This window comes from Pipra filicauda, unplaced genomic scaffold (assembly GCF_003945595.2).
Source record: "Pipra filicauda isolate LSUMZ 115617 unplaced genomic scaffold, ASM394559v2 scaffold2_size9829703_pilon, whole genome shotgun sequence".
Lineage (NCBI taxonomy): Eukaryota > Metazoa > Chordata > Aves > Passeriformes > Pipridae > Pipra > Pipra filicauda.
The window spans coordinates 487,536-515,521 of record NW_024104421.1 but is presented as its reverse complement, the minus strand read 5'-3'; the positions used below and the strand labels follow the sequence as shown (position 1 = coordinate 515,521).

General features: G+C 39.8%; 1 protein-coding gene across 2 annotated transcripts; it reads left to right on the top strand.

Moving 5' to 3' along the window:
* The first annotated feature begins 3,063 nt into the window (after nucleotides 1-3,063).
* Nucleotides 3,064-27,646, top strand: LOC113990831 (solute carrier organic anion transporter family member 1C1-like). 2 transcript variants are annotated; one of them, XM_039383244.1, is made up of 17 exons: nucleotides 3,064-3,740; nucleotides 6,017-6,261; nucleotides 6,639-6,743; nucleotides 8,292-8,437; nucleotides 9,614-9,755; nucleotides 9,859-9,991; nucleotides 11,445-11,575; nucleotides 11,792-11,938; nucleotides 14,899-14,997; nucleotides 15,989-16,225; nucleotides 17,298-17,462; nucleotides 18,793-18,988; nucleotides 21,319-21,484; nucleotides 23,039-23,220; nucleotides 24,623-24,687; nucleotides 25,838-25,955; nucleotides 26,747-27,646. In XM_039383244.1, exons 4-17 carry the CDS (start codon nucleotides 8,327-8,329, stop codon nucleotides 26,967-26,969), a joined length of 2,115 nt encoding a protein of 704 aa, XP_039239178.1. In that variant the 5' UTR covers nucleotides 3,064-3,740; nucleotides 6,017-6,261; nucleotides 6,639-6,743; nucleotides 8,292-8,326; the 3' UTR covers nucleotides 26,970-27,646. The 2 variants fall into 2 exon arrangements, with proteins under 2 accessions (XP_039239178.1, XP_027582439.2); XM_027726638.2 differs by lacking the exons at nucleotides 3,064-3,740; nucleotides 6,017-6,261; nucleotides 6,639-6,743 and having other exon boundaries at nucleotides 8,363-8,437; nucleotides 9,654-9,755.
* The last annotated feature ends 340 nt before the right edge of the window (nucleotides 27,647-27,986 follow it).

Sequence of the window (27,986 nt, the reverse complement as noted above, 5' to 3'; positions counted from 1 at the left end):
GAAAAAGGTCTTCCTGTACTGCTTTAACATTTTGATACAGTGTGATTCTTTTAACTTTGAGATTTTTCAGTAATTTGTGACATTAGCAAAGCCAAAAGCAAAGAACCACTTTTTGTAAACTGAGTTGTCATTGGTCCTGTGTAGCTGAGTGTGAGAAACTTATTTCAGGGACTTCTGTTTTTCCTTTACAGAACTTACTGTAACAAAGAAACATGGGTGACCATGCTGCTGCCTGGAGAGGAACACCAGAACAGTGAGTGTGCTGCCTTTTTAATGTTTACAACTCTATCACCAGTGATACCTATGACTTTTCTTACAAATTGTAGGGGGAGATATCTTTACATTCCTTAGTAGAAGAAAGAAATTCCCATATGGTGTTTGCCTGAGATAATGCTGCACAACAATGTTAATGACAGTTCAGAGTATGTTTGTTTTACATACTTCTCATGTAAAAACCCAGCTCCCTCAAAATCAATTACTGCAACTAATGCTTAAAAATCCTTAATGCATAGTTTTATAGAAAAACAAAACCCTATGTAAAATATTTTTTTTCAAAAAATATGTGAGAAAAGCAGCCTTCCTTGGAACTGCAAAGACATTTACTGATCTGGGGATAAATTAGGAAATGTTTTCCTTGGAACTTCGCACATCTAACACTTTTTAAGTGAAAGTACAAAGCTTTAAGTACTCTTTAATGAGTTTTAAAACACCATTTAGTAGTAAAACACCTCTAAGTTGCATAAGTAGTAATAGTCTTGCATATAAAATTACTTTAGTATTACTTCATAGTTAAAAAAAACACAGGTGAGTTTATAACATCCTAATACACGAACAAATTGGTATTGAGATGTTCCTCTTGCATTTCCCACCAAGGACAGAATGAAAATTATTTGAGAACTAGTTAACCAGACTGTAAGTTATTATTGTGCTTTTGAATACAAGAGCTAGCTAGCACTGAAACATCCACCACTTTGATAAGCCAAGGCGGTGCAGGCCCATCGTAATGCTCACAAGAGTTCTCCCTGTGATTTTGGTCAAATTTCCCAGAATCCAGGGGATTTGCACTTTTTTTTTTTTTTTTTTTTTTTGCCAGCAGGGAATTTCTCCTGTGCTCTTGTCATCCACAGGGAGATAAGACTGGAAGTGTACTCCTTTCACAGGTGTGTTGCTGGAAGCATCCAGAGTTAACTATTTACGAGTGGAGGGTTTCTCTGCTCACTGTTGCTCTGCTCACGAGGGCACAACCACACCTTGTGACCCAGCTCCCTGGTGTGTGAAGGCTCTCAGTTCCTTGCCCCCTGGTCAGGCACATTTTGCATTCCCACAGAGCTGGCACAGGCAGTGAGTAGCTTCCAGTCTGAGCTGGAGCTTAGAGAGGTCATCAGAGATCTCGGCCTGAGAAAAGCATCAGTAATAACACACTCGAGGATGATTTCCTTTGGTTTGTATTTCACTATAGACCCACTTGTTTGCTTTCTTTTAATACAAACTGCCTTTGGCAAAAAAGGGCTGTGATTTTTAGAAGCTAAATTTTTTCCATTAGTTTATTAGGTTCACGTTTAATTCAACTTGCACACAAGACACTTGTAAAAGGTGATTTCAGATGGCATGCATTGAATCTGGGTACACCTTTTCTGAAGGTTGTCACTGCTATTTAGGTTTCTCCTTTTCAACTTTGAAAGCATCCCAGTACACATGTTTGGACTATTCAAATCTCATGATGTTTTATTTGTAAGCATAGAATGTATTTAAATGACAGTTCCTTCATCCAGTTTAAGCATTGAGCCAGCCTGTACTAGAGATTTGGACTGGAAGTCATGCATTCATGCTGACAAAAACTTGATTTTTTTTTTTAAATACCCTTTTCTTTTTCAGAAGACTAATTAATTTAATTATATCTAAATTCAGAGGCATGTGCAACCTGTTTTACTGGGAAGTGATATTAGCCGAAATAATTTTTATGTCTATTCCTCCAAGGTTAATGGTATTTTATCCCATATAAGCACACACATAACATCTGTCTTACAGTTTGAACAGATCAGTAACACTCCTTATCTACTATTATTATTGTTTGAGGTTTTTACCTCAAACAAGGTAGAGTCCCATCCTTGGGGAGAAAATTTCTTTTCTGCAGAGTTAGATGATATCAATTTTGCATGAGGCCTGCGAACAGTTCCCAAATTAAGTTTTACAGGAGAAGATGCTCAGAAGAAGAAGCACTATGAAATCATTTTTACCACTTGTATCTTTGTCTTTTATGATTTTTTCTTTGGCACCTGAAGAAGCTGGAATTACTAAAATAAGATCAAATGACAGCTTAGCGTAGCAACCCCAAATCCTCTGTGCACCTTTCCAGAGGTGAAAAATTGGTGCCAAGAACAAGACTGAACACCTTATGTACAAATCATACCTCTTAAGAGCTTTTTTCTTATTGAAGCAGAAGATTAACTGTTTTTCTCCCCTATTTTTTTTTCACATCTCGTCCTTCCACGTTTCAGCAGTAGAAGGGAATTTTCTATCAGAATTTTGTCCTCCCCCTGTGACTCCTGAGGGAACTCATAATGTGACTCGCAGATTGAGCTCCCTGAGCCTTGAACTTGCTGCCACATCAGCCCTGTCACGGCATCGCCACGTGATCTCTTGGCACTTGGGTTTGAGCTGCTTTGGTCTGGGGCTCTGTTTGGCAGTAAAGCTCAATCAGTGCAACCGAGCGCATCTAAAGCGATGACAGGCGGGTTCCCCTCGCACAAAACTTCCTCCATTGATGAACTGCTGAGTGGGAGCTGCCATCGGCCTCACCTCTGTGTGGCAGGTGGCCAGCACTAAAACTTCTGCTGTTTCTTAAGTGACTGCCACACAAAAATAACCTCCTGGAGGAGAGAGATGGCTGAGATGGGAGCGTACACCCTCTTGCTGTCCTTGCTTGTCCTCAGCCGCAGAGTCTCTCGCTCGCGTTTGAGGTGGTGCGTAACACACGGGCGCTGATGTGCAGCCACCCAGGCACGTCACATCAGGGACACCACATCCTGCTCTGGGAATATGGATGGTGGTGCTACTCAGTGCAGCTCCTGGTCAGGCTGGGAGGCAGCTCTCCCCACTGGAGCTGCTCCTGAGGCCGTTTGCAGGGGGGTCTTGCACCCACCTCTGAGCCCCCACCGCTGCCAGCCCGCCACAGCCAGCGAGCCTTGGGTCACACTGGGAGCAGCAACACTTCAGCAGCAACAACAAACACTTCCTTGTTGGTAACCTGCTCTCCTGTTTTTGAGTTTCCACGCTACCACAGGTCTTGCAGAACAGGTTCCCGGTACAGCCCCTTGTCAGACTGTTGGTGACACCACAGCCCACACCGTGGCTTGTGGAGAGGCACTGACGGGTGCTGCTGATGCTGTGCTCTGCCAGCACGTGCCAGTGGGCTGGATGGGATCTAGGAGCTGTGACTGGTCTCTCCAGGACTGCCCTTCCTAGGCCTCTGCAAGGGGGGCCAAAATCCAAAGGGGGCCTTTTCATCTGCTGGCAGCAGCCATATCACAACTGACTTGCGTGGACATGGCATGATGGCAAACACTGTCACAGACACTGGAGCTCAATTTGCAAAAGCTGCAGAAGACTGTTTTTATGGGAGCACTGAAGTCTTTTATAGTGGGATTAATCTCTCCTGACTTTCTGTTGTCAAAAGCTGATCTTGCAGTCAAGCCTACTCTCACAACCATATCTGGAGTTCATTTCATCCCATTCCTAAAGTAAGTATCTTTAGAGACCAAACAACCTATGCCTTTGGGAATGCTTCTTTTCCCTCCTCTGACTATACCATGAGCCACTGATTTAGTGGCTCATCTGAAATTGTCTGCACTGAATCCATGCAGTGCTGCTTTGTAAGTGGATCCTACCATCTGTGTGTGATGATCTCAAGAAGGGTCATGTCCTCTCTAGATAAACTTCTTTGTATGAAAACTTAAAATACATTTACTGAAGTGCTGATGGGATTCTTGTGGGTATCTGGTTTTGAGAACGGTGTTTGAAACTTCTACAACAGACTTCTACTACCTAGCTGCAGACTGACAGCAAGAATAAGTAGGGAACTCATTGCTAATATATATATATTTTTTTTCCTTCAAACTTTTCAATATCATAACAGTTAAGAGTTGTCCAAATGTAGATTGTTATATATGTAAATTGAAATTGTTAAATGAAGCGAAATCTGCTTTGTTCTTGTGATATTCTGGTGAATGAATCTAAGTATTTTGAAGATTTTTTAAAGATTAATTAAGGCATTAAGAACCAGGCAAAGATAACACTTCTTTACTTAAAGAAAAACATGCAAATGAGAATCAGTTTAGTGAAAAGTAGTTTTGATGGATTTCCTATATTCTCAACTTTTTAAAGAGAAAGTGAGTTTCATTATATGTTATTCCCATGTGTTAAAACTAAATTAATTAAACAAGAAGTTAGCATTTAAAGAATAATGCAGGAATATTGCAATAAAACCATTATACAAAGCAACATTTTTCTGTGTTGCAAATATTCTTACTAAATGGTAGAAATAAGCTGTGTTCTGATTTGCTCACGGAGTACTTGGTGACAACGTAGAGTCCTGTTAGCCATACAGAAAAACTGAAATTTTAAATTAAGACCCATAATAAATCAATAAATTTATAATGATCACAGTAAAATGTGTAAAATTCCATCAAGCAAAATTGAAAAACAAGTGTGAATATGACGGATAAAATGATTGTCTGCAGTAAACCTCCAGGCTTCAGGGGCAGCGACAGCTTGCATATTTACAGACTTAGCAAGTTCACTATTTCTTTTAGCTTTCATGACTAAATATTATATTTCCATACATTTCATTGAGATACTTCAGTATTTAGCAAATCTCTTAATGTAATTTTTATATAGAAGAAGCTAATCAAGAGTTATATTTTAGTAGTTTACCTTTTGCTGGAAAGAAAGGGGATGGTGGGACAAGGTTTTTTCCTTCCAATGTTCCTGAAGATATTGGAGTAATAAAACTTTATTTTCTATATTTAGAAAACACTAGAAAGGTCCTTTAATTATATGTGAATCTGATTTTGCAATTCAAGTTTCTGAATGTTGTGCTGTTACATGCAACCAGATGATCAAAAACTATTTCTTGAGACTTGATAATGCCTGGGATGACATCTGGGTCAGAATCTTTCCAGCTCTGGGGAGTTCTGCTCTAGAGAAGACACAGGTTAGGTGGGTTTGCACTTTCTGTGGCCTGTTAGACGTGAGATCTGATTTTCTACTTGTGGTTGGTTAGGAAGTGAGAGGCGGGCTAGCTGTCGGTATTACATTCACTCTTTTTGCGTGGCCAGCCTGCAGTCAGCTTGGAGGTGTAGCTGAGCCATCCCACATCTCCTGTTGGCACGGGCAGGAACTGCTGGTGATTGTGTTCAATAATCCTGATTTATAACAGTCTGACACGAGGCTGTGATTTCCTGAGGGCATCTGCTTCTCTGTAGGTTTCCACGAGGAGCCCTTTTGCACCTTTTCCTTGAGGTTGGGACCCATACCAAAAAGTGGCACATGTCAATAAGCAATTCATGCCCTTTCAGGAGCTAAGTCATCTTTCAGTGTCTCTGCTGACTCTCATCAAAGGCACCAAGGAGTGAAAGTTACTGAGGCTGTAGCTAAGACGCTTGGAAAAACCGAGCCTGCACTCTCAAGGCTCTTCTGCTGAGCCACTCCACGGTTGCTGGGTGGATGGCAGGGACTTCCCTTTGGAGAGGTGCTTCATGCAGCTTTAATGTTTAGAGTTTAGGGGGAAAAAAAAAAAAAAAAAGGAGTGAAGAATACAAGTTGTTCCGCCTGGGAGAGGCTGGCACCACGGACACGCTGGCAGGTAGGCTGCCAAAGTAGTGACAGCGCAAGAAACCTGCCTTATTTTGCAAAGCTTTTGTATCGGTGGCTGTGGGAAAGTTTTGCAATCGCCATAAGAAGGAAATCCAAGGTTTAAAAGAACCCATGTGTTGAAGTGCTCCACTTCTCGGAGTAGGCAGAGCTTTTGCCGTGACGTTGTGCTGGCTCCAAGCCTGGAAGCCCTCGGGCACGGGAAAGAAACAGCCTGACATTGCACTGACACAAAGTAAGTTCTCTCTCTGCCTCTCACTGCCTCTCCACACCCTCCCTTCCCGCTTCTTTCCTTTAGTTAGTTTGTTTGTTTAGTTTTTATGTGCTCGCGCAGGCTTTTTGCATGTCTCAACGTCACTAAACTTGAAGCAGATTATGAAAAGTGCAAAGGTACAATTTGGCAAATTCAATATATTATTTTAAAGGATAAGCACTGTGGAAAGTGGGGTGTTTTATCTCTCCATACAAAACCTATTCATTACCATTAATTCACAACTTGAATCTTTTATTATTTTTCTGGCTTCATTTAATTTTGAATACCACTGGTGTCAATGATTCACTGGTTTACCAAAGTTCAGATTTTCATAGAGTGATTATGTCAAATGTTATTGCTTGATTAGATGTAAAAGAAGGGTTTCTACAGTTTAATGTTTTCTATAAGTTTAATGTAGATGTTTCATCTGGCACCATAAATGAAATTTTATATTTAAAATTAAATATTGTGAAAAGAAACTGTGTCACTGATTTAGATACTGTTTATTTAACAGAGTCAGATGTTTCACAAAGTTAATCATCAGCAACATACAAATCAATAAAGAATGTATTTGCTTTAGAAAACTCTGTCTTTCAACTCCTATCCTATAAAGATTGGGGTAAGTCATACTTTTCAGCATACTTTAATTACCTATAGCATATTTTTTCAATGCTTTTTGACTTGTGAGCTGCTGAGGATGATCTAAGGAAGGTTAGATCTCTTTAGAAATTTCATATGTGGGTTAGTCTGAAACATACAGTTGTTTGCTTTTCATAGTCCCTTTTGGTGGATCCTACTGGAGTAGAATTTGGAACTAAAATCTACAAAATTTAAGTTAGACATCTTATGAGGCTTTAGATCTCCTTATTAGACATTAGTGTTATTTTCAGTCATTAGGGGTAACTTTTAGGGGGCTGTTGGGTTGCTAAGAGAGTGTTATCCTTTCTGGGCATGGGTGGACATTTCTCAGGGAATCCAGGTTGCTCCAGGGCATCTTACTTTGGAGAACTGAACTCTCCAGAGGAACTGAGGGACATTTGCAGGTTAGCCTGAGACCCTGCCACATCCCTACCACCCCAGTGTCAAAAATCCCCCATGGCACTTGAATGGGCTCCACTCATGGGTCAGTTGGTCTCTGGGGCCTGCAGGAGGAAAACTTTGAGACGTTCCCAGGGGAATTAAATAGAATGGCATATCTAAGATTCCAGTGTCTTGGAGGGAAAACAATTTCTTGACAAATGTTCCTCTATACTCCTCTAATATATGTGTCAACATAGATTAGAGCTAACTAATTGATTTTGGTACTATAGCAGCAGTTTTCCAAGAGAAGAACTTGGCAATAGCTCTTTTTGACTTGTTATCATTCCAGATCTCTCTGTATTAGCTGGTTTCCCCTGATCAGTTTACTCTACATCAGCCAACATAGCTAAGATGACTCCTTACATCAGAGCCAATTTTTAAAAAGAAAATTTTAGAAGTCTAATTAAAATAACTACATTTATCATCTCTCCTGCAGGAATTTGTGAAGGCTTTTGGACTTATAGACAGTCATTATTTGTTTCTTTGATCACTGCTTTCTTTTTCCTTAATACATTTTTCCCTACCATATCGCTTACCCTGTTTTCTTCTCTGTCCTTATTTGTGGTCTGATTCTACATGTATTTGGTAAATAATGTTACTCATTGGAATGGTTGACAAAATGGTAGTGTTCACTAAGAAAATCCTCATAAATAAAATATCAGAATCCTACTGGATCACACCAAAGGTCCATTTAGTCTGGGACAGTGATTAAAATTCTCAAAGAGAACGTAAGAATTGGTTCAAACGTGCTAAAGATGTTTCTTTGATAAATTCTCCTAAGCCTCCAGCTACACAGGGACTTTACTTCTCCACAAAGATGTCTAAAAACTGTCAGCAAGTTTCCTCTAAATTTTCCATCTATCCAAGAAGGTCCTGAGGTCCTTTAAAAAGCAGATTTTACAGATCAGGTGCACCAGTCCTTAATTTGGTACAATAACACTTTGAATACTCTTTAATGTCCTCCTGAGAAAAGGTGTCAATGTGTAGGCATCTCAAGTAGTGTCTTGTCATTGGGTAGGTCTGAAAAACATTGCAACCTGTGTTCTTATGCAAATAATAAGTAAACACAGTGATATTTTTCAAACAGGAAGACCTACATATCAGACCTGGAGGAGGAAAACCATGGACAGACCAATCTCTGCTGGCCAACTTAAAGAAAAGTCACTCTTCCAGGACAGTGATGGCAGCGTGGTCCCTGCCAAAACCCTGTGCCATAATTGTTCACAGCTGAAGGTATGGAGAGGAGCCCTCACCACATATTTTCTCTGGAATACCAAACTGTGAAGTTCTACTAAAATTGATTTGGTTCTGTGTGACACTGTTTGACACTGTATGTGTTGGAAACAATGCCCTGGGCTGCATCCAAAGCAGTGTGGGCAGCACACTCTGCTCTGCTCTGGTGAGACCCCACCTGCAGTGCTGCATCCAGCTCTGGGGTCCTCAGCACAGGAAGGACATGGACCTGTTGGAGCGAGTCCAGAGGAGGCCACCAAGTTGGTTAGAGGGATGGAGCACCTCTGCTGTGAGGAAAGGCTGAGAAAGTTGGGATTGTTCAGCCTGGAAAAGAGAAGGCTTTGGGAACACCTAACTGTGGCCTTCCAGTACCTGAAGGGAGCCTACAAGGAAGATGGAGAGAGACTATATAGAAGAGCCTGGAGTGACAGGACAAGGAGGAATGGCTTCAAACTGACAGAGATTAGGTTTAGATTAGATATTAGGAAGAAATTCTTTACTGTGAGGGCGATGAGGCACTGGAACAGGTTGTCCAGAGAAGCTGTGGATGCCCCATCCTTGGAAGTATTTAAGTCCAGGTTGGATGGGGCTCTGAGCAACCTGGTCTAGTGAAAGGTGTCCCTGCCCACGGCAGGGGGGTTTGAACTAGATGATCTTTAAGGTCCCTTCCAACCAAAACCATTCTGATTCCATAGTTGTGAATCCAAGCACACAAAAGTCAATAAATGTTCTCAGAAGTTAAAATGTGAGACCATATTTTACTAACAAATCATTTAGAGGTGTGTTACAGTCACAGTGGTAGTTGCAGTTATATCTTTCAATTCATGTTTTTTAGAACAGGAGACATACCATGATAATAACTAGCAGTAATGAATGATATTTTGCTACAGATTTCCCCAAAGGAAGGAAACAGCTAAAACAGTATGTGTTAGAAAGTTAGAAGGTGCATGCAATCAGTGTCAATTTTCCTTTTCTTTGCAGTAGAAGAGTCTTTGGAGGCCATCCTAAAAAAGAAAGTAAAATCTTCTGTTTTAATGAAAACAATAAGAAGATTCTCTTCACAGAGAATTAGAAAGCAAAGCACATGATTTCTATATTTCTTGAGTGGGTTGCTCAGGCATCCAGCCATGAAGCAAAAATTATTTCTTTGCAAACTCAATTATTTTCTCTCTTCAGATATTTCTTGGAGCTCTAGCTTTTTCCTTTTTTGCCAAAGGATTTTCTGGAAGCTACATGAAGAGCATGTCCAGTCAAATTGAAAGGAGATTTGAAATCTCGTCATCAATTGTTGGAATTATCGATGGCAGCTTTGAGATAGGTACGAGTACTTCCTTTGAAAGTGGATAAGTACTGCTTCTTAGCACACTTTCACCTCAAAAATAAATCACTTTTTGTGCTGGTTCTCTCTCCTGTTGACGCAGGTAACTTAATGGTGATGGTGTTGGTGAGCTATCTTGGACCAAGAGTTCATCGACCAAAAATAATTGCTGTTGGGTGTCTCGTCATGTCCTTAGGAGCATTTTTGTCAGTGATGCCTCAGTTCCTAATGGGACGGTAAATATGGAAGTGTTTTACATTGTGCACTAATTAAACTTGATCATATGAAGTGTTTTCTAATCATAAACCTGAGTTAAAAGCTTGACAATGGTAGTTTCTTCCAGGTAGCAGGAAGGTTTTAATGGGCGAAATTGTTAGTATTGATTTTCTGATTTCCTCTCTGAAAGCTTACCTCTTTCTACAGGTAAGAAAGAGAGAAGCCCCAGGCTTCTCAGAACTTATACATAATTAGGCAGAAAGTGGGTGGAATTTTTCATCAGGGATGGATATATATGTATATATATATATATATATACACATATTTTTTTTAGATGTTTTCCTTTATTTTCCTTTTTAAATGAACTGTAGTGAGACCTCGGTGGAAAAGGTTTCTTTCTCCATGAGGGCTTTCTCCATAAGCTCTCCAAAACTATGAAGATTTGTGTCTATCTCTACTGAACTGAGGGAAAATTAATCATCTAAATACCCTTTCACATCTAAGCTTTAGTGCTTACACAGTTGTCAGAAGCAGGTCATACTTTTCCAATCATTTGGCATTCTTACTGAGTAGTAGCTAAAAATAAAACTCCTCTTTCTCTCAAAAATTAAAATTGATTTGAGCATCTTCTTTAGCTTCATGACCAATACCTCTGATAAGGAGGGCATGAAAAGAATCATATCTGAGGATCACGATATGGAAAGTGGCCACAGTCACTGTGGGGGAACCTGCACTGCAGGGGACAGGAAAGGCCAGAAGCAGAGTTATGGAAATATCTGATTTAACCCAAACTCAGAGCCAGGTTTAGAACATCACCCATTTGCCAAACAATGAGCAAAACCCAGTGGCCACGGGGACCTCACTGTCATCTGTCACAATATTGAGGTTGATGACGCAGTCAGAGGGAATATCTGCTCTCCATTTATCACAATGCAGCATAAATGTACTCCAGCTGGCTTCAATTTACTTGGCAGAATTGTTGTTGTAGCTGGCTTAATGCAGACAAAGTGGCATGTGTGTTTTGCAGCCAGTGTTAATCTCTATAGACATAGGAAGGTCACTACTAGATCCTTAGCTATCTAATTTTACACTAGCAGAGAAATCTCCATGTTACACCTCTGCCACATAAGGGAGAAAGAGGTACCAGAATGGAAAAACATCAACACTGTTGTATTTAGGCAGATGTGGAGGGACTCTGCCTCTGTCCTGCAGTCTAAGGAATCATCTCTTAATCCCTGGAAGCAGCTTTTTTGCTCTTTAGCCCAAAAAAATATTGGTGTTGGAATCATCAGATCATTTGAAAAAGATATTAAGATACCTACCTTTCTTTAAGCAAAGCGCTGGAAATGGGCTGCCCCTTTGTTTTTCCTGCCAATAACAGGAATAAGCATGTATGAACACAAGGCTCATACACACTTCCTGCAGAGCAGTGTCTTTCACGTTTCAGTTGTATTTTACACAGTTGTTTTCCAGTTACAATTATGAGAGGATAACTGTTAGTGTGGACAACTCCACCACGAGTGTATCAGCTTGTTCCCCAGCATCCTCTGAGGGCCACCCAGTCACAGATGCTATGGAAACACCCAGCACAATGGAAAATGTTGGTAAGCAAAAGCTCCGATGCTGGATTCCCTTCTTCTGCTTGTCCCATTTTGTACAGCCTCTTTTACTGGAAAGCAGTAAAACCCCTGTAGAAACCATGATATATACAAACCCACCCAATAATGACTGTTAAACCCCATATTTTATGTAAGTTTACTGTCTCAATAAAGTATTGTCAGAACTATGCTCACAGAAATGTCAATGTTTATGGCCTGCAGAATGTGAGAAAACAACAAATTCCTATCTATGGCTCTTTGTGTTGATGGGGAACCTTTTACGTGGAATTGGGGAAGCACCAATTATGCCGTTGGGAGTTTCATATCTTGATGATTTTTCTAAGGAAGAAAACTCAGCGTTTTACATAGGTAATATACAAATCAGTGATTTTGATGCTAAACATTCTTTCCTTTAACATTTCTATAGCCAAGCAAATTAAAAAAAAAATCTATCTGCTCTATTTGGATAATTTTGTATTGTACAGAGACAAAAAACAATGCAAAAGAGATCTCATGTTTATTTTCTAAGGGTATTTTCCAGGTGGTCCTTTTGCCTTCCCCAAGTGGCTTCTGCTACATGTGTGCCTGTTTTCTCTGTGATGAAGAGAGGCATAATCAAATACTCATTTCTCCAAAGCACAAAGTCATATCTGCCTTATCTGGCATATCATCCTCAGCACCACAGCTTCAGAGGATAAAATTCTGCCTAATCACTGTTTCACAGATAAGGAAATGATCCTTAATGTTAGGATCTGTAATGTGAGCACAGTAATGTAAACGTGTTTCAGAAGCTCTTACCTGACTTTTTGAGTTTTGCAGGCAGCACAATTCTTTTTGAAAGCTTTCTAAAGTCACTAGTTACCAAAGGGAAAACACCACCTTGCCAGGGTGTTGTAACAAATCCCTTCTAATTGGGATTTTGTTGTTCTTGTTTTTTTATGGCAGATAACCTATTGCCCAAGACAGAAATACTTACACCCACGCTGGTTAATTTGTTGGCAAACTGCTTTGAAAGCATGGGGTGTTTGTGTGGCTGAGGGAGGTCAAAACTGTGGCCTGAAGTAAACTTGGTGAAATTGAGCTGGTCATAAAGAGAGTAAGACACAGTTTCAGGAGGAGCTCAGTATGTAATGCTGCAGGGTAAGGCCATGGTAAACGTCTTCATCTGGGGATAAGGAAACCTGCATTTTGAAGAAATTAGGGGGCTAGCTGTCAAAAGCAAGTGTTCGACTCAGAAGTTATCCAAAATATTTGTAATCGCCTCTGAGCTTCTGATTAGAGGTATTTTTAAAAGTTCAACTGAATTTTTTTCATGTCAGAGTCTGATCTGGGAGAGATTGACACAGGTTGAGGACTGTTGAGGAAGTGAGATTAAAAATATGAACTAGACACAGAGAATAGCATGGCTTCAGCCAAAATGAAAATTTGTTTGGATTATGCAAGTGTAATAAAGTATTTAATTTACAGAGTATTAAAATATTTCATTTTTACATTCAGAATAACAATTTTCGGTCTCTTATTCCGTTTTTGTGGATGAACCTATTTGCAAAAACATGAATGTTGAAATAATCTTTGTCATAGAGCTGGAATTTCTTTTCTTAACTAACTTTAATTTTTTTCTATGTCTTATTTTTTACCAGATGCACGAATCAATTTAGGATCAGTGTTTTTGTAAAACACAAAAAAATAAAACTGTCCTATAGTAAAAAAGTCAGTCAAGACTTGTTGATGAATTTTTACCATTGGTCTCATTATTTGACCCTAAACAAGAAGTTTGTTTCCTGTCTCTCCTTTTTATTTTGCCCTTAGATGTTGAGTAAAAGCATAAGCTACTTTGCATTAGAACCTTTTCGATAGAGTTGTTGTGTCATAATAGTACCAGAGTCGCCACGGGAAGGAACAGAAAAGAAAAAATTAGCACAGTTGTTAAGCTGTAAGAATTTACTGCAGAAGTTCTTGATGATAAGCTGAGTAATCACCAGATTCAGGAGAGAGTTTTGCAAAGCCAATTCTCTCTCTCAGGAGGAAAAGCTCTTCAGTAGAACAACGCAGCAGGATTTACAGAGCACAGTACTGAATATGGGCGAGAAGTGACAGGCATTTGGTCAATAATTCCTTCTTTTCTAATAGAATTAAGCCTTCTCTAACTTTAAACAGCTCCCAGGTGGCAGTTCCACGCTAGAATTCAGAAATCCAAATCACTGAACTTTTTTTTTGAACCTGTTGCCTCCTCACAACTAAACTTCAATTAATCAAAACAGGTGGCAAGGGAATGTGAGGACCTACACTTCAATTATTTTGAGGATATTTTAATTTTGTGTTGATTGCCAGCAGTGGTAACCAAAATCATACTGTGCTGTTATTTACATAGCCAGCCAGCAGAATGCAGCCTGGCTTCCTAGGTTTCTGCTAGTCTTCCTAACTTATTCATTTGCTTCTAGAGGCATCCCACCTTCTTCTGATCCCATATTATCTCCTTTCTAAGCAGAAACAGGGCAGAAAATGGGAGGCCCAGAGAGGGCAGTAGCAAAACTGAAACCTGATTTTAAAGATGGCACTACTTAATCACTAAATTTCTTGATTTGGTTTTTACAGCCACGTCAGTACGTATTGACACAACAGTTCACTGATTTGCTTGTTCTGGTGCTGAATGAATCAACAAAGATTCTGTCTAATGAACTTTGATCACACACAGGGATGCTTATATCTCCTTATTGCCCACTTGAAAGCATTCTCAGGGTCCTGTACCTAATTCCATGTCCACACACTTTTATTGTCCCTGCCATCCCAAACTGCAAAGATGTGCCTTCTTACAAGTACATCATCAGATGAACTCCTGCTCTTAGAATTAAGGGACCTAAACATGTAGTACAGGGAAAAACCCTGGCTTGTACAATCACAGAACATCCTGCAAGCTGGAAATAGAGTCCCTGTCAGACTTGTGGCACCTCCAGCAGGCCTAGAGTTGGATGGTCATTAATTAACTGGCACAAGCTGAACAATGCAACTACAAAAACTGAAAAGTAGGGAGGGGCAGAGATAAAAACCATTGCAATGCTATTCTCTTTCTTCCTATTCCTTCAAAGACAAAAATCTTGCCAGTGAATTGCACACAATGGTCCACGTGAGACCTTCTACATCACAGCTTATGGCAGCTTATGGCTTATATTCCTGCTGCTCAGGAGCTTCCCATTAGACATTCCCTAATGGTCAGTGCCCCTCTTCTGTCTCCTCCTTCCTCTCTCCTTTCCTTGCCCTCAGAGAAGGCGGCTTGCCTTGTCCTCCCAGTGTTTTGCTCACTCTCATGTGCTGACTCTCTTCTCTCACAGGCCTGGTGAGATCCTCGGGCATGTTTGGGCCGACCCTGGGCTTCCTGCTTGGCTCTTTCTGTGCCAGCCTCTGGGTTGACATTGGTGTTGTGGATACTGGTAAGAGGCCGTGGGGTGGTGTGTTAATCAAGAAGGTGGCTGGATGTAAGAATTTGTAAGAACCTGAATGCCAAGAAGTACCTTCTCAGTTTACTGCTTCAAAAAGAGAGGCTCTCAGAGAGTTTTTCCTACTCAAAAGGTGGTGGTGTTTACATTTTAATATCTGCCATGTTGTAGTATGACTGGAATAGTCCTTGATGGAAGAGCCCTATTCCCACTGCACCTCTTTTTATGCTTGCAAACACAATTGCTGCACCCTTGCTGTGCAGCAGAGAAAATATTAGTGAATGAAAGACCATCCTCATGTTGACGGAACAGTGAAAGGCTCATGGAAGCCTTTAAACACTTAGCAAAAATTAGGTTCTCTTAAGAAGGATGCACCAAAGATTCGTATAAAAATTTATTTAGTTGTTCAAATCACTTACAAGTCTCTAATCCCAGGGAACATTTAAGGAAATTTGGGGAAAAAATGTTTGGGGATGAAAGAAGGGCTTGACAGTGGGAAATTGAGAAAGGGAAGTTCTTTTTGGGTGGTGAATGGCCTTATTGCCATCACTCATTCCCACTGAAAGTATTGGAAGATTAGGGCAATAAAATGCCACCACAGGCTTAAATAGAGATATCTATTTGCAATTGCATAGGACTGATTCACTTCCAGGGACAGGTCATTCACAAGTTGCCAAGAGAAGCTGAGGATACCCCATCCCTGGAAGTCTCAAGGCCATATTGGGTGGATCTCTGAGCAACCTGGTCTAGTGGAAGGTGTCTCTGCCTATGGCAGTGGAGTTGGAACTAAATGATCTTTAAAGGTCCCTTCCAACCCAAATGATTCTGTGATTATGTGATTTGAAACAAACTGCATTTTAATTCTTTGTATGGAACATAAATCCCCTCTGTTCTGGTCTTTAAATCATATATATATATGAGGATAGCTATAGTAATTGCTCTGCATGATATTTAATATCTTTTCCTGTCTTTCTGTATTTTACAGATGCCATCAGCATAAATCCTAAGGATACCCGTTGGGTTGGTGCCTGGTGGCTTGGATTGCTTATCTGTGGATCAGTCAACTTCATTGCTTCATTGCCTTTCTGGTTTTTGCCTTACTCTGTACCAAAAGAAGGAGAGAATCAAACCCAGAAGATTAGTAATTTATCTGTCCAAGGAGATCATTGTAAAATAGACTCCCCAACTCAGCCACAGTTAAAGTTCTCAGAGGCAGTAAAAGGTGAAAGATTATCACCCAAATGTTTGCGTGCAAATTCTAGTTCATAGGTTCATTCTGAGCTGAGCAGGGACTTGCACAACCTTCAGCAAAATGCGTGTTTCTGCAGTGCAAATGATGATGTCAAAGACAACAAAAATGTTGTCTTTAATTTGCACTATTATAACTACATGCTAAGGGCAGGTTTCAGTCCTCTCCTTATGTCTGACAGCTGGAAAACGCTTGTGCTGTTGCTCTGAGCATCAGAGATCCTCAGTTCATAGCTGATCCATAGCTGGCAGGCCACTGTTTCCCTGTGGCCTACAAATGGTGAGGAAACGTGGGGCTAAGTACTGCCTTGGCTCTTGGAGGGATTTCTCTGGATTCGTAGCTCCTGTGTACGAGCTCAGGGATGCTGAGTTAACCTTGTATAGGCAACGTCAGACCCAATGACCCCTTGCTTTTCTTTTTATATTTTTATTGTAAGACCTAAGACCTTATTTGCATGTATGTATGTATGTGCAACCCTACAGCAGATGTGTTTCAAACTGTCATCTTTTAGGCAAGTGTGCCAAGAGCCAGGCTACAGTCCAAATGCAGGTTTTTGCACTCACTTTAATTTAATGGACTTCGGGTATTCTCATCAAGTGTCTCAGGAATGATTCCAGCCTTTTTCTGGGTCAGGTGCTCTCTTTCTCTGAATGTCACACTCATGTGGGGCTCTTGTGTGGTTTGTGAAGGCTCCTGCTTTAGGCACCAAATTTTACATTACAGAGGGTCTTAATGCTCTGTACAGGCATCGAGAAGCCATGCTGGTGCCTGTAATGAAGAGTCCTGTGTCACACACAAGACAGTGTAGGATTTCTGATTCCCACCTCAGTATCCTCTGTACCATTTGGCCTTGCTGCTCTTGTAAGGTATGTGTGGGCAATGAGGAAAACTCTCACTTGAGCAAGGATGTGTTTTGGTAGGCACAGAATTATAACTTGCAATACAACCAGTAATTAAATCAAAATTGATTTTACTATCTAAAGGATGTCAAAACAACTCTTCTCTGTGTTTAGCAGGGTGTACAGCATATACCTCTCCATTGCAGATTTCTTGCCAGCTCTGAGGAAACTGTTTGGAAATTCAATTTTCCTGGTGTACATCTTCCTTACTATTCTGCAGTACAATGCTCTTGTTGGGATTATAACCTACGAGACAAAGTTTATGGAGCAACAATTTAATGTGTCTGTGGCAAGAGCCATCTTTCTAATTGGTAGGTACCTGTTGTCCTTTCAAATTCCAATGTCAAAAAGGAAGCTTTTATTTTGTTATTTTGCCTTCATTTTTAGGAGGAGCTTCTGTGAACTTTTTTGGTTAAAAAGAAAGTATTTAGTGGTTTATTAATTTTCCTACCATATTTTGAAAATGGAGGTTAATTTTAGTGTTAATTTTCCTGGTGTTCCTAATTCAATGAGCTAGAGGATTATTAGAACAGCTTTTTTCATAGTGAGGTTTGGTTTTTGCGTCTGCTTCTGTCACACACAAGCTACAACAAAATAACAACTAGAAGAGAAAAAATAATTTTAAAAGTCTAATGAAATGTGTGATTTTTTTTTCCTTTTCAGAATAACACTTAAGTATAAATGTTCTTCCATTTTTATTACAAATGCAAATTTCGTAACCAAGAAGAAACCAAAATGTAAAATTTTGAGTCACTTCATTCATTTCAAAGCTCTTTTTCTATTTACCAGTTCCCTCAAAAAAATAAGTCCTTTGTAGTGTTCAGAAAAAAAGAAATGCTGAAATTATATTAATCTTACAGTGATTGTCTCATAATTTGATAGGAAAACCAGGGTATTCCAGGTCATTGCAGAACTGATATTGCATTAGTTTGACCTGAAGGCATCGGGCTTTGGTCAGGTACAAATGTGGGAAGAACATTCTTTTTCCTATCTTTTTTTTCTGGATGTAGAGAAAGTTTCACCAAAAAAAAGTGCCCAAAAAACACAACCAACTGAAAAAACACACAGAGAAAAGCAAACCCCTCACAGTAAAACCCTGTTAGGGCTCTCTGTTCAGCACATAAATGTTAGGGTTGGTGCTTGTGAAATACTGAATAGATTAAATCTAAATACAAATCTTCCTGTGATTCACTCTCAGATCTAAATGGAATCTAGCCCAGAACCTGATGTAGCATCCTTTTATGTTCCATTTTGGAGACCTTTTTGCAACTTTCACAGAGTTAAATATTTTATTTTAGATGAAGGAGTGCCTGTGAGCTAAGACATTTATCTCATTTACTCCAGTTTCTAACAGGCAACTGTATAGGTTTTATTGTATCAGGATACATACAAAAACCAGTACAGTAAAAAGGTAGGGAATATTGAGGAACTAAGCTTTTAAAGTCATAATATGACTCGAAAAAGAAAATGGGAAAGTAAGTAAAATTACTAAAAGGTAATAAAAAGTCTCAGAACCTCAAAGGATCAGCTGGAAAACAGGTGAGTATCTGATATTTTGAAAATACTAGAACAAGACATTTTTTCTTGAAAGAGTCAATGCAAGCTAGAGCCGTTAACATTATTATTATCTTCTCTTTGCAGGTGTGATACTTTTACCCATCACGATCCTGGGGATGTTTCTAGGGGGCTTTCTGATCAAGAAATTCAAACTTCACATAACAGAAATGGCAAAGTTCGCCTGCATCACCTTTGTAGCGGCGTATTTGTTAAACCTCCTGTACTTCACGTGCAGCTGTGAGGTGCTCCAGGTGGCCGGTTTGACAACCCCCTACTCTGGGTTTGTATCCCCCTGGGTTTGTGCTGGTTGTGTCATTTGTCACAGCTGCTTTCTGCCCTGTGCAGGACATGGTGCGTGACCTGGGTTCTCCCACAACCTCTACTGGGTTTGTAACCTCTTCTGAGCTACAAAGCTTCCACTCTAGAAAACATTTAAATTTGGATTTGGATGACTTCTGAGATGTGTCTTGTCTGTTGATTTACTGTAGCATATTGCTATATCCATTCAAATATGTATCTCTTTAAACACAACAGATTTTTGTTGCAGTTGGCCTGTGTTAGGCCATTTGCTAGTATCGATCAGTGGGATTTCATCTGGAGTGGAGCTGCTGTGATTATATCATTTTACCACTTCTTTGAGAGTTATGCACACAAGAAAATCCTAGGTTTGCACAGACTTGTCTGAAATGCACACACTAGGCTGAAATGATACCTAGTGTGGGGGATGGGCAGAATATACTGATTTTGTTTTTCAAATTTCAAACCAGACATTTCTTATTTTTCTAAAGCATCTATTTCTATTTTTCTAGATTCTACATTGCAAGGATATTGATGATATACCTCTATATTCTGGCAAATTACTAATCAGGGTGAAATTTATCAGAGGCAAAATAAATTTTTATATTCTATTTCAAAGCTTTAATTTAAAGCCAGTCTCCTCCTATCATGTAGGGAGTGGGATGTAAGAAAAAGGTTGAAAGTGGCTTCCCCATAGTCCACACTGCCTCTAGAAGGGACCATCCACTTGATCAGTTGTTATCAGCCTGCATGGGGAGTTGCCAGCCCCCTGTGGTACCTGGAGCTGTTGACCTGCCTGTGACCCTTTTCTCAGCTGGGAGGTAGAAAGTAGTCATGGATTGTGTGCTGCATACAGATGTAAGCCATGACCATGGCCATGCTTTTTTGAGAACATTTTCCCAACTCTAGCATCCTGCCACAATTGCCCACTGTTTAAATTTAGCTCAGTGTGGTCCAAATTTCAAGGGATTTTAAAGGATTAAGCTGAATCCAGCAGGGCTTGCTACATTTTCAGTTCAGAGAGAAACTCAGCCCTGTTTTTTTTGAAACCAAGCCTATATTTGGGGAAAACCCAAGTTCTCTTAGGAAACCTAACATCCAGTTCAACTTTGAACTTAGTTACATAAAAGGTGTCAGAAGTTTGTGCAGTGGAGATAACTCTGATTGAGTACATCTGATACTGCAGAGTGAACTAAAAATAAGCAGAAACAACCAGACAACATATACTGAAAGACAGTTCTCCAGGAGAACTGAGACTGCAGAATTTAGCATGTGTTAAGCAACTCATTTATTGTTTTACCTGTTTAACAATTTGTATTTTGAAGACAAGCAACTGCCTAATGAGGGATAAATACTTCGGTTATTTTTCCTTTCTAAAAGGCTTAGCAGAAATGTAGCCTACTTAATGTGTGGTTTTGATTGAGGGGTACAGTGTAAGGAGGAAGAAAAGGCAAATTTTGGACACTTTTTCCTTTACATTGTGAGTGACTTGGAAGCAGGGGCGATCTGTAGATGGTTGACTCCTAACACTTTCTGAAAATTGAGCCCTGTCAGCACACCTGCAGAGTCACTACCCACTTTTTAATTTCTCAAATCTGGTTGTCACCTACTTAGTTTAACTCTTTGGGGCCTGGTTTTGATTCCTCTTACAGGAATTTTGGTAAAAGTGAAAGCTATAAAAGTCCATGATAGAACACAAGAAATGAGATCTGATAATAAATGGGTCTCAAGCCTGTCCCAAGTCCCAGTGCAGGGCTGCTGTTGGATATGATCAGAGCTGAGAGAGAAGCAGCACTTCTCACTCAGACTCACACAGATTTTATTGCCACTTGCTGATCCAGTGAAAAAAATGTAAAGGACATCTTGCTGTTGCAGTGTAATGTAGTTTTATATCACCATTTCTAGCACCTAGATATTCTGTGATATCCTACTGCTAAGGAAAAGCATGGCCTTTTCTTTGACCACGTCGCATCCTAGGGATGATTTTCTTTTTCTTGGAGTTAGCTTTTGAATGGAAAAGTAATACCAAATATTCCCTCCAAGCCAAGACTACCCATACCTTTTCAGTTCCATACCTTTTCCATAAAATCCATAAAAATGTTAATGCTTGATGAAAAACCTCAAGAGACCTTCGGTTTAGCTGAAATTACTTTAGTCTCCATATGACAACTTCACAGTCCACGGGATGGTAGCAGATACTTGTTCATGTTCATCACTTTACTTTCTCCATGTTTTTCCTGCCTATTCCCTGATATTTTTTAAACTATATAATTTGACTAAATAATTCTCTTATTTCTTTCTGTTGCCCTCCAGAATAGAGCATCTTTCCTCCACCAAGAACATCTACATGGCCAGTTGCAATGCTGACTGCAGCTGCAACCTGGATCAGTGGGACCCTGTATGTGGGGATGATGGGGTCACATACATGACAGCCTGCTTTGCAGGATGTAAATCATCAACTGGGACAGGAAAGAATATGGTAATCAATACCAAATCCTATGGTAATCAATATCAAAGGCCTATTTACCATGATCTGTTGCAATTAGACAGGGGGTAATGGTTTTAAATTAAAAGAGGGTAGATTTAGACTAGATATAGGGAAGACATCTTTTATGTTGAGGGTGATGAAATACTGGCACAGGTTGCCCAGAGAGGTGGTGAATGCCCCATCCCTGGATACATTCAAGTTCAGGTTGGATGGGCCTTTGAGCACCCTAATGTAAATGAAGATGTCCCTGCTTGTTGCAGGGCGTTGGACTAGATGGCCTCTAAAGGTTCTTTCCAACCCAAACTATTCCATTATTCCATAATTATAGATATAGCCCGATTTCTCCAGCTATTAATTTTTTGGCTTTGTGATTCAGAAATCTTGTAGACACAAGTGTCCATTCTGTATGGTTTAACTTTACAGAAACTGAGTGCAAGACTGCAGGGAGGATTTTTAAAATATTTGGGGTGAGGTAAGTGAGCTATTCAGAAAAGACGTGAAAACTTCAGACTCTAAACTTATATTTCTTGAATCCTTTTATTCAGATTTTCTAAAATTTATTGTCTTCTCAGGAGGATGACCATAAACTTTATGCTTTATGTTTCTCAGTAGATCTCTTTAATGTGTGTCTACAACACAGCTAAGAGGAGTTTGGTTGTTATAGTAGCAAAATCCTGTGGTGTCAACTGACATGCAGCAGACCTGTATAAACTTCTGAGTGCTGGTTTCACAAACTGTTACAGATCATATTGGAACTGTGTGCTCTCCTGAGCTGCCATAGCTCAGAAAAGCAAGTCATAACACTAAATTGTACAGCTAAGAGATCCTGTAAATATGCAACCGGACATTTTGGTCAATGTATCAGCAGCAAAACCATTTCCGGGATTTAAAGCAATCCTACCTGGACAAGACCATTAAAATCAGTAGGTTTGAAGAAGAGTGTGCAAATGGCCATGTCTTCTGGCAGAAGCAAAATTGTCTTCATGTAAAAATATTGAAAAAGATGAGCACATTTTCAGGCTTATATCCATATATTCCAGCAATATTCTCTTGCTTCACTTCAGGAAAATTGGTTTCCAAACCCATGTCTCCTGCTAACTTCGTAGTTCACTCTCAGTTGAGCACCAAATGCTGTTTTAGATAAAAAATGACAGAGAGGTGTGATTGCATCATTTGGTCCACATCTTTATTTTTGTGTTGTTACTCATCTGCTTCATAGGGTACCTGAGCAGAATGGCTGGATAATAGTTTCATGTCTGATTTTTTTTAACTTTGGCCCATTTTATGCACACACAGAGGACCTTCTGTTCTAGCAATGACATGGCTGAAACTAGAGTCACAGTTGCTTTGTGTCTCTGGAGCAGGTCAGAGTGGCTGGAGCATACCAATGAACCTGGCCATCAGTCTGCAAAGATGATTAGGGGGGTTCTTTCAGCATAAACAACAGGCTGGATGTTATGGGAAATGAAAGATCTAGCTACTAAAATTGTTTTCTGCCACTGAATTCTGAATAAATAAATTATTCTTCTCATCATCTCCTTTCAGGTGTTTCACAATTGCAGCTGTGTGGAAGGACAAGGGCATGGGCTTGGCAATTCCTCTGCAGTGTTGGGACAATGCCAAAGAGAAAGCTGTACCAAAGCCTTTCCCTATTTTTTAGCATTACAGACTGCATGTGCATTTATGTTAGCCTTAGGAGGCACTCCTACATACATGATTATGTTTAGGTAAAATACTTTAAATTACCTTGACCATAAAGTTTGGGGAAAGAGAAACAGAATATGGAATCTACTATTTTATTCCTATTGTGAGATATGGCTGGCTGACAAAATAAGGCTCCTGAGGATTTACCTCTACTCTGAAATCCACCTCTGTTCAGAGGCACAGCAAAATGTCTATCCAACAATTTAATTCCAGTTTGAGGCTGAGTAGATACTTTGGTGATGAAATGGGTGGGCATTATGCTGATCCTGAAAGTTAGTTTTCATTTCTACTGATAGAGATATTCTTAACAGTGCATTGAACTTGAAATAAGATGCAGTGCTAAGCCGTGTCCAAGGTGACCATGCTGTTCATATTACTCAGGAGAAAAACATTCACCTTTGTTAAGCTCAGTGGCCTCACAATGTCTTCTGTGTTGTGAGAAGTCTGATACTCCCATTTTTTTCCTTCAGCTGGTATAAACAGAACTACGTCTGCAGGAATATCTTTTAAATTTTGATTCCTTCAGTTGGAAAGCAGCACTGCTATTTTACACTCAGAAGAAAAGATGGTGTTCTGTGTCTTTCACATGGAAGTTTCTCTCCCCTCGTGCTCACGGGTGAATTGCAATCAGTGCACAAGACCAGATAACTTGTCTAAGCTGCTGATTCCTCTGCAGTATTTCTAAGGGTATAAGTAATTTTTAGCACAAGCCTGGGTTCTGGACAAGGCTCACTTTGCTGGCCAGTTTTCAGAACACTAATGTGCACAATGAGAAGCCTTTTATGTTAATGCTGAAGAGACCATACACCGATGTATAAACTCCAGCTCAGGGAGCAGGCTGGCCACAGCAAGGCCCCCTCCTGCCCCTGTGCCAGCTCAGCACTCCTGTCAATTCTTCCAGTTCACCTGAAGGACACAGGCTGCTTTCCACTGGTAGGAATGAGGTGCTTTTGTAGCCAGATAACTCACATTTGCTGTCTCTGTGTAAAATGCTAGAGGCAGGGGTGTGCTCAACCTGAATGCAGAACTGCACACTCTTGTTCTCTCTGATCATCACTGCATATCTAAAGCCCCTTCTAAAGCAAGACAGCTTCTTGGAGCTTAACTTATTTACAGGAACTGTCCGGTTTTAGTTGGTTCACTATAATTTTCCTGTGCATCGTCTCCCAAAAGCATTTGCAACCTGTTTTCCTTGGGTTCAAGATCAATTTCTGTAAATTGTCCCATTTATTTCAATGACAGTTCACCCTTGGAAGGAGACTCTGCATCTGAACATTAACTTTGGTGAATGTTTTCGGTTAGGGTTTGAGTGGGCTGTGTTAGGTGAGCACAGCACTCTTGCATGGGGCATGTACAGATGTTCACAGCATGACTGTAGCTATGTTACTCTGTTGTTCCTCAAAACCATTTTTATTTCCTTTCCAGATCTGTTTCACCGGACCTGAAATCCTTTGCTGTTGGGATTGAAACTTTGGGTGGTAGAGTACTAGGTAAGACTTCATTTCTTTGTGGGATTCAAGTGGGAAATCAAGGGGGTAGACCAAAGTCAGGCAGTGCAATGTCTTTTCTCCAGATGAGAAAAACGAATTTTCCAGAATTTTTCCTTGTAAGCAGACTGCATTTCAAAGTGTTTGGAGAAACTTGCTGAATGTTTTCTGATATGTAATTACATATTATGATTATCTCTTTAGAATTTTTATTCTATACGACAAAGCAATCAGGCAAAGGAAGGAAATTTCATGGTACTTTTGGAGTGAGTTTTTTGATTCTTGGACATACTTACCTGAGTTTGATCAGTCTACATATCCTTAAAAACCTATGCTCCCTTTTGCTGACCATTATTCACTTGAAGCTCCTGTGTACTCTGACAAATATTTTATTTCTTTAGTTTATCTGCAATAAATAACCATTCAAGTGTTCAGATATGTAGTCTACCCTGCCTCAAGCAAATCTTTTTTCATCTTGCCTTGTTTGCTGCTTTTTGAAATCTAACCCAAGTAGTCATTTGGATCTCTTTTCTAATGTCCATATTTTAGCTGAATGCTGCAGAGAATCAATCTTCTGCTTTTATGAAGTAGTTTTCTTCACAAAATTGCACATTATCCCTCAAACAGCTTCCAGATCATATTAAAGCATTATGACTGTCTAAAAGGAATTCTTTCAATACTACATAAGTAATACACCTGCTGTCTACTGGCTAATTTCAGAATTTTGTACTCCACTGAGCATTTTTAATGGCAAATTGTTGTGTGATACCTGAATAGATGCATTAGTATACACAAATATTAATATGTCATGGCACGTTAATCCACACAGGGTACTGCAAAAGAGATGTTGGTTATATTATTTATTTAAACAACAGAAGTTATACTTCTAATAAAAATGCCATTAAAGTGAATTGCTAACATTTTCCTGGCTGAATATAGTTAAGGCATAGTCTTTCATCATTTCATCTCCCTCTAAGTAGACGTTTAAATATTTTCACAAATCTTGGTTTCTCAAAGCTGGAACTGGATGTTTAGTCCCATTTTATGCAGCCATAATTCAGAAACTCTGAGATTCATTTCCTCATTTCTTTACATGATGCCACATGATGACATCTTCATACCTGAGATCTTACAATAAATATCTTCCTTGCAGGAGGACTCCCAGCCCCTATTTATTTTGGTGCCTTGATAGATGAGACCTGCTTGAAATGGGGGACAAAAAGTTGTGGGGGATCTGGATCTTGCCGGGTATATGACACAAAAGAATTCAGGTAAGTTGAATCTTTATTAAGGGGTTGGGAATTTGGTTTCTGAGGCAGCTTTGGGCACTGAGGACCAAGGTATTATTTCCTTGTGTCTACTGTCTACAGACTGATTAGGATACTAACAGCATCAAAACTCCTTATTTGACTAGACCTTAATAGATCAAATAAGCCAAATAATTTTGATTCAATCTGACATATAAAATTGCAATACACTTCCTTAAGTTGCTAGAACTAGTTCTTTTATTGAAGCTTGTGCTGAATAATATAAGTGCACTGGGTAACTCTGTGACACTTTGGCTTTTTGGAAACCTCAAAAACTGTGGAGTAAGTGTAGCACTGAAGAATGCTCTTCCACATCCCCCATTTATTTTCTTCATATTGTATAAGACACGTCACAAAATCCACTTGGAGAGAGGACCCAAAGGACTGATGGTGCATGGAGAACTGTGACCAGGAGCACTAAGTGTGCCAGTGAGGAGCTGAGGGAAGACGGGGACTACAGGCAGAAAGCCCCAGCTGGTGGAGCTCCTCTTGTATCAGCCCTAAAATATAATCTGCTGAATGGGAGCACACTCCAGACATTTCTGCTAGAAGCAGAACCTGATTAGGGCCTGCCTGGGGCTAATATTATGAGGTCATTTGTTCTGCCTGTTAATTTCTTACTTTAAAATGTGAAGATATACCTGGCTGAGAATAAATGGTTTTGTCAAACCACACTTTATATCTTACTTGCTTCCACTCAGAATTGGCAAGCTTTATTAATATAAACATATTTTGTCCCTTTTTTTCCCCCCTAGAAATGTCTATCTTGGCCTCATTGCAGGACTACGGGCAGGATGCTGTGTCTTGTACATAGTGCTCTCTGTTTTAATAATGAAACGCTTCAAACCGGAAGGCAAGGAAGTGACAGATATTAAAAATACAGAGAGATCAACCAGCAAAGAACTAGATACTGCCAACAAAAAAGACATTCTTCCTGGTGCAAGAACCTCGGAGGAGAGTGAGGAAACTTGTATGTAAAAAAGAAACAAGATCTTTTCTCCCTATGCTTCGAAAGGACAAAAGGAGTCTGACTACTGACTCGAACAGCTAGTTTACATTTTGGGAGTTCAAAAAATATCTTTGAAACATTGACTTTTTATTTGCTTTACCCTGTCCTCTTCCTTTCCTCATCTGAATCAACAATAAGGGGAAAAAATGTTCAAAATTTTGGTGAACTCTCCCATCCTCTTGCTCTCATCCCTTTCCAGACCAACAGTAAGACAAACCACAATTTTGCAAGTGTCATGAATTTGATTATGATTGAAAAATTAGAAAGAAGAAATCCACAATAAGCTCTTTTGACGTTTTTCACCGACTTGCTCTGTAGTCCTACAGCTCTAAATGGCCAATAAAATCTCACTTGCCCAGTTGCTCTGATGGCCTTTGCTGTGGGGTTTGTGACCAGAGCTAGTTGTTCCAGGCTGGATACCATGTCCCACAGTCAGGTGGGAGTCCCAGGGCTGTCACTGAGCACCCTCTGAACTCAAATTACTCAACAACTCCAGGGTTTGACTTGAAAATGTTAAACAGTCAAAAATGGGAAGCAAACGAAGAAAGTGGTGAATTAATTTTGCAGCACATCTCAGTAATGGGTTTAAGCAAAATTACTCTGAACTGATGCAATAAAGTGATAGGTGTTTAAGTTTCTTTGATTATTTTGTGTGTGTGTGTGTTTGTGGAGGGAAGGGGGGCATTTTTATCTTAATGACCACTGTATTTATATACCATTTTCTTCCTTGTTTAAGTAACCTTCAGTAGAACTTGAAATATGGTACTGAAAACTTGCAAATACATGGCTTTCCACAGGCAGCATTGTCCAGAGGGAAACTTCACTAACAGATGCTTCCAACAGTTATTACTAAGAAAAGTCTTTAAAAATACTTGAAGTGTCATATTTTGTTGCAGCCCTCATGATGCACCTTTGCAATAGGAAGAAACCTGCCTGGTAAGATCACTGTAGGTTTTGCCTCCAATAACACAGCCACTTTGCTTTAT

Excerpts from the sequence above, each read along its gene's own strand:
- LOC113990831 (XM_039383244.1), top strand. The coding sequence starts at position 8,327 with ATGGACAGACCAATCTCTGCTGGCCAACTTAAAGAAAAGTCACTCTTC. Across the intron at positions 8,438-9,613 it reads ATAATTGTTCACAGCTGAAG|ATATTTCTTGGAGCTCTAGC; the intron begins GTATGGAGAGGA and ends TTCTCTCTTCAG. Across the intron at positions 24,688-25,837 it reads TTTGGGTGGTAGAGTACTAG|GAGGACTCCCAGCCCCTATT; the intron begins GTAAGACTTCAT and ends TCTTCCTTGCAG.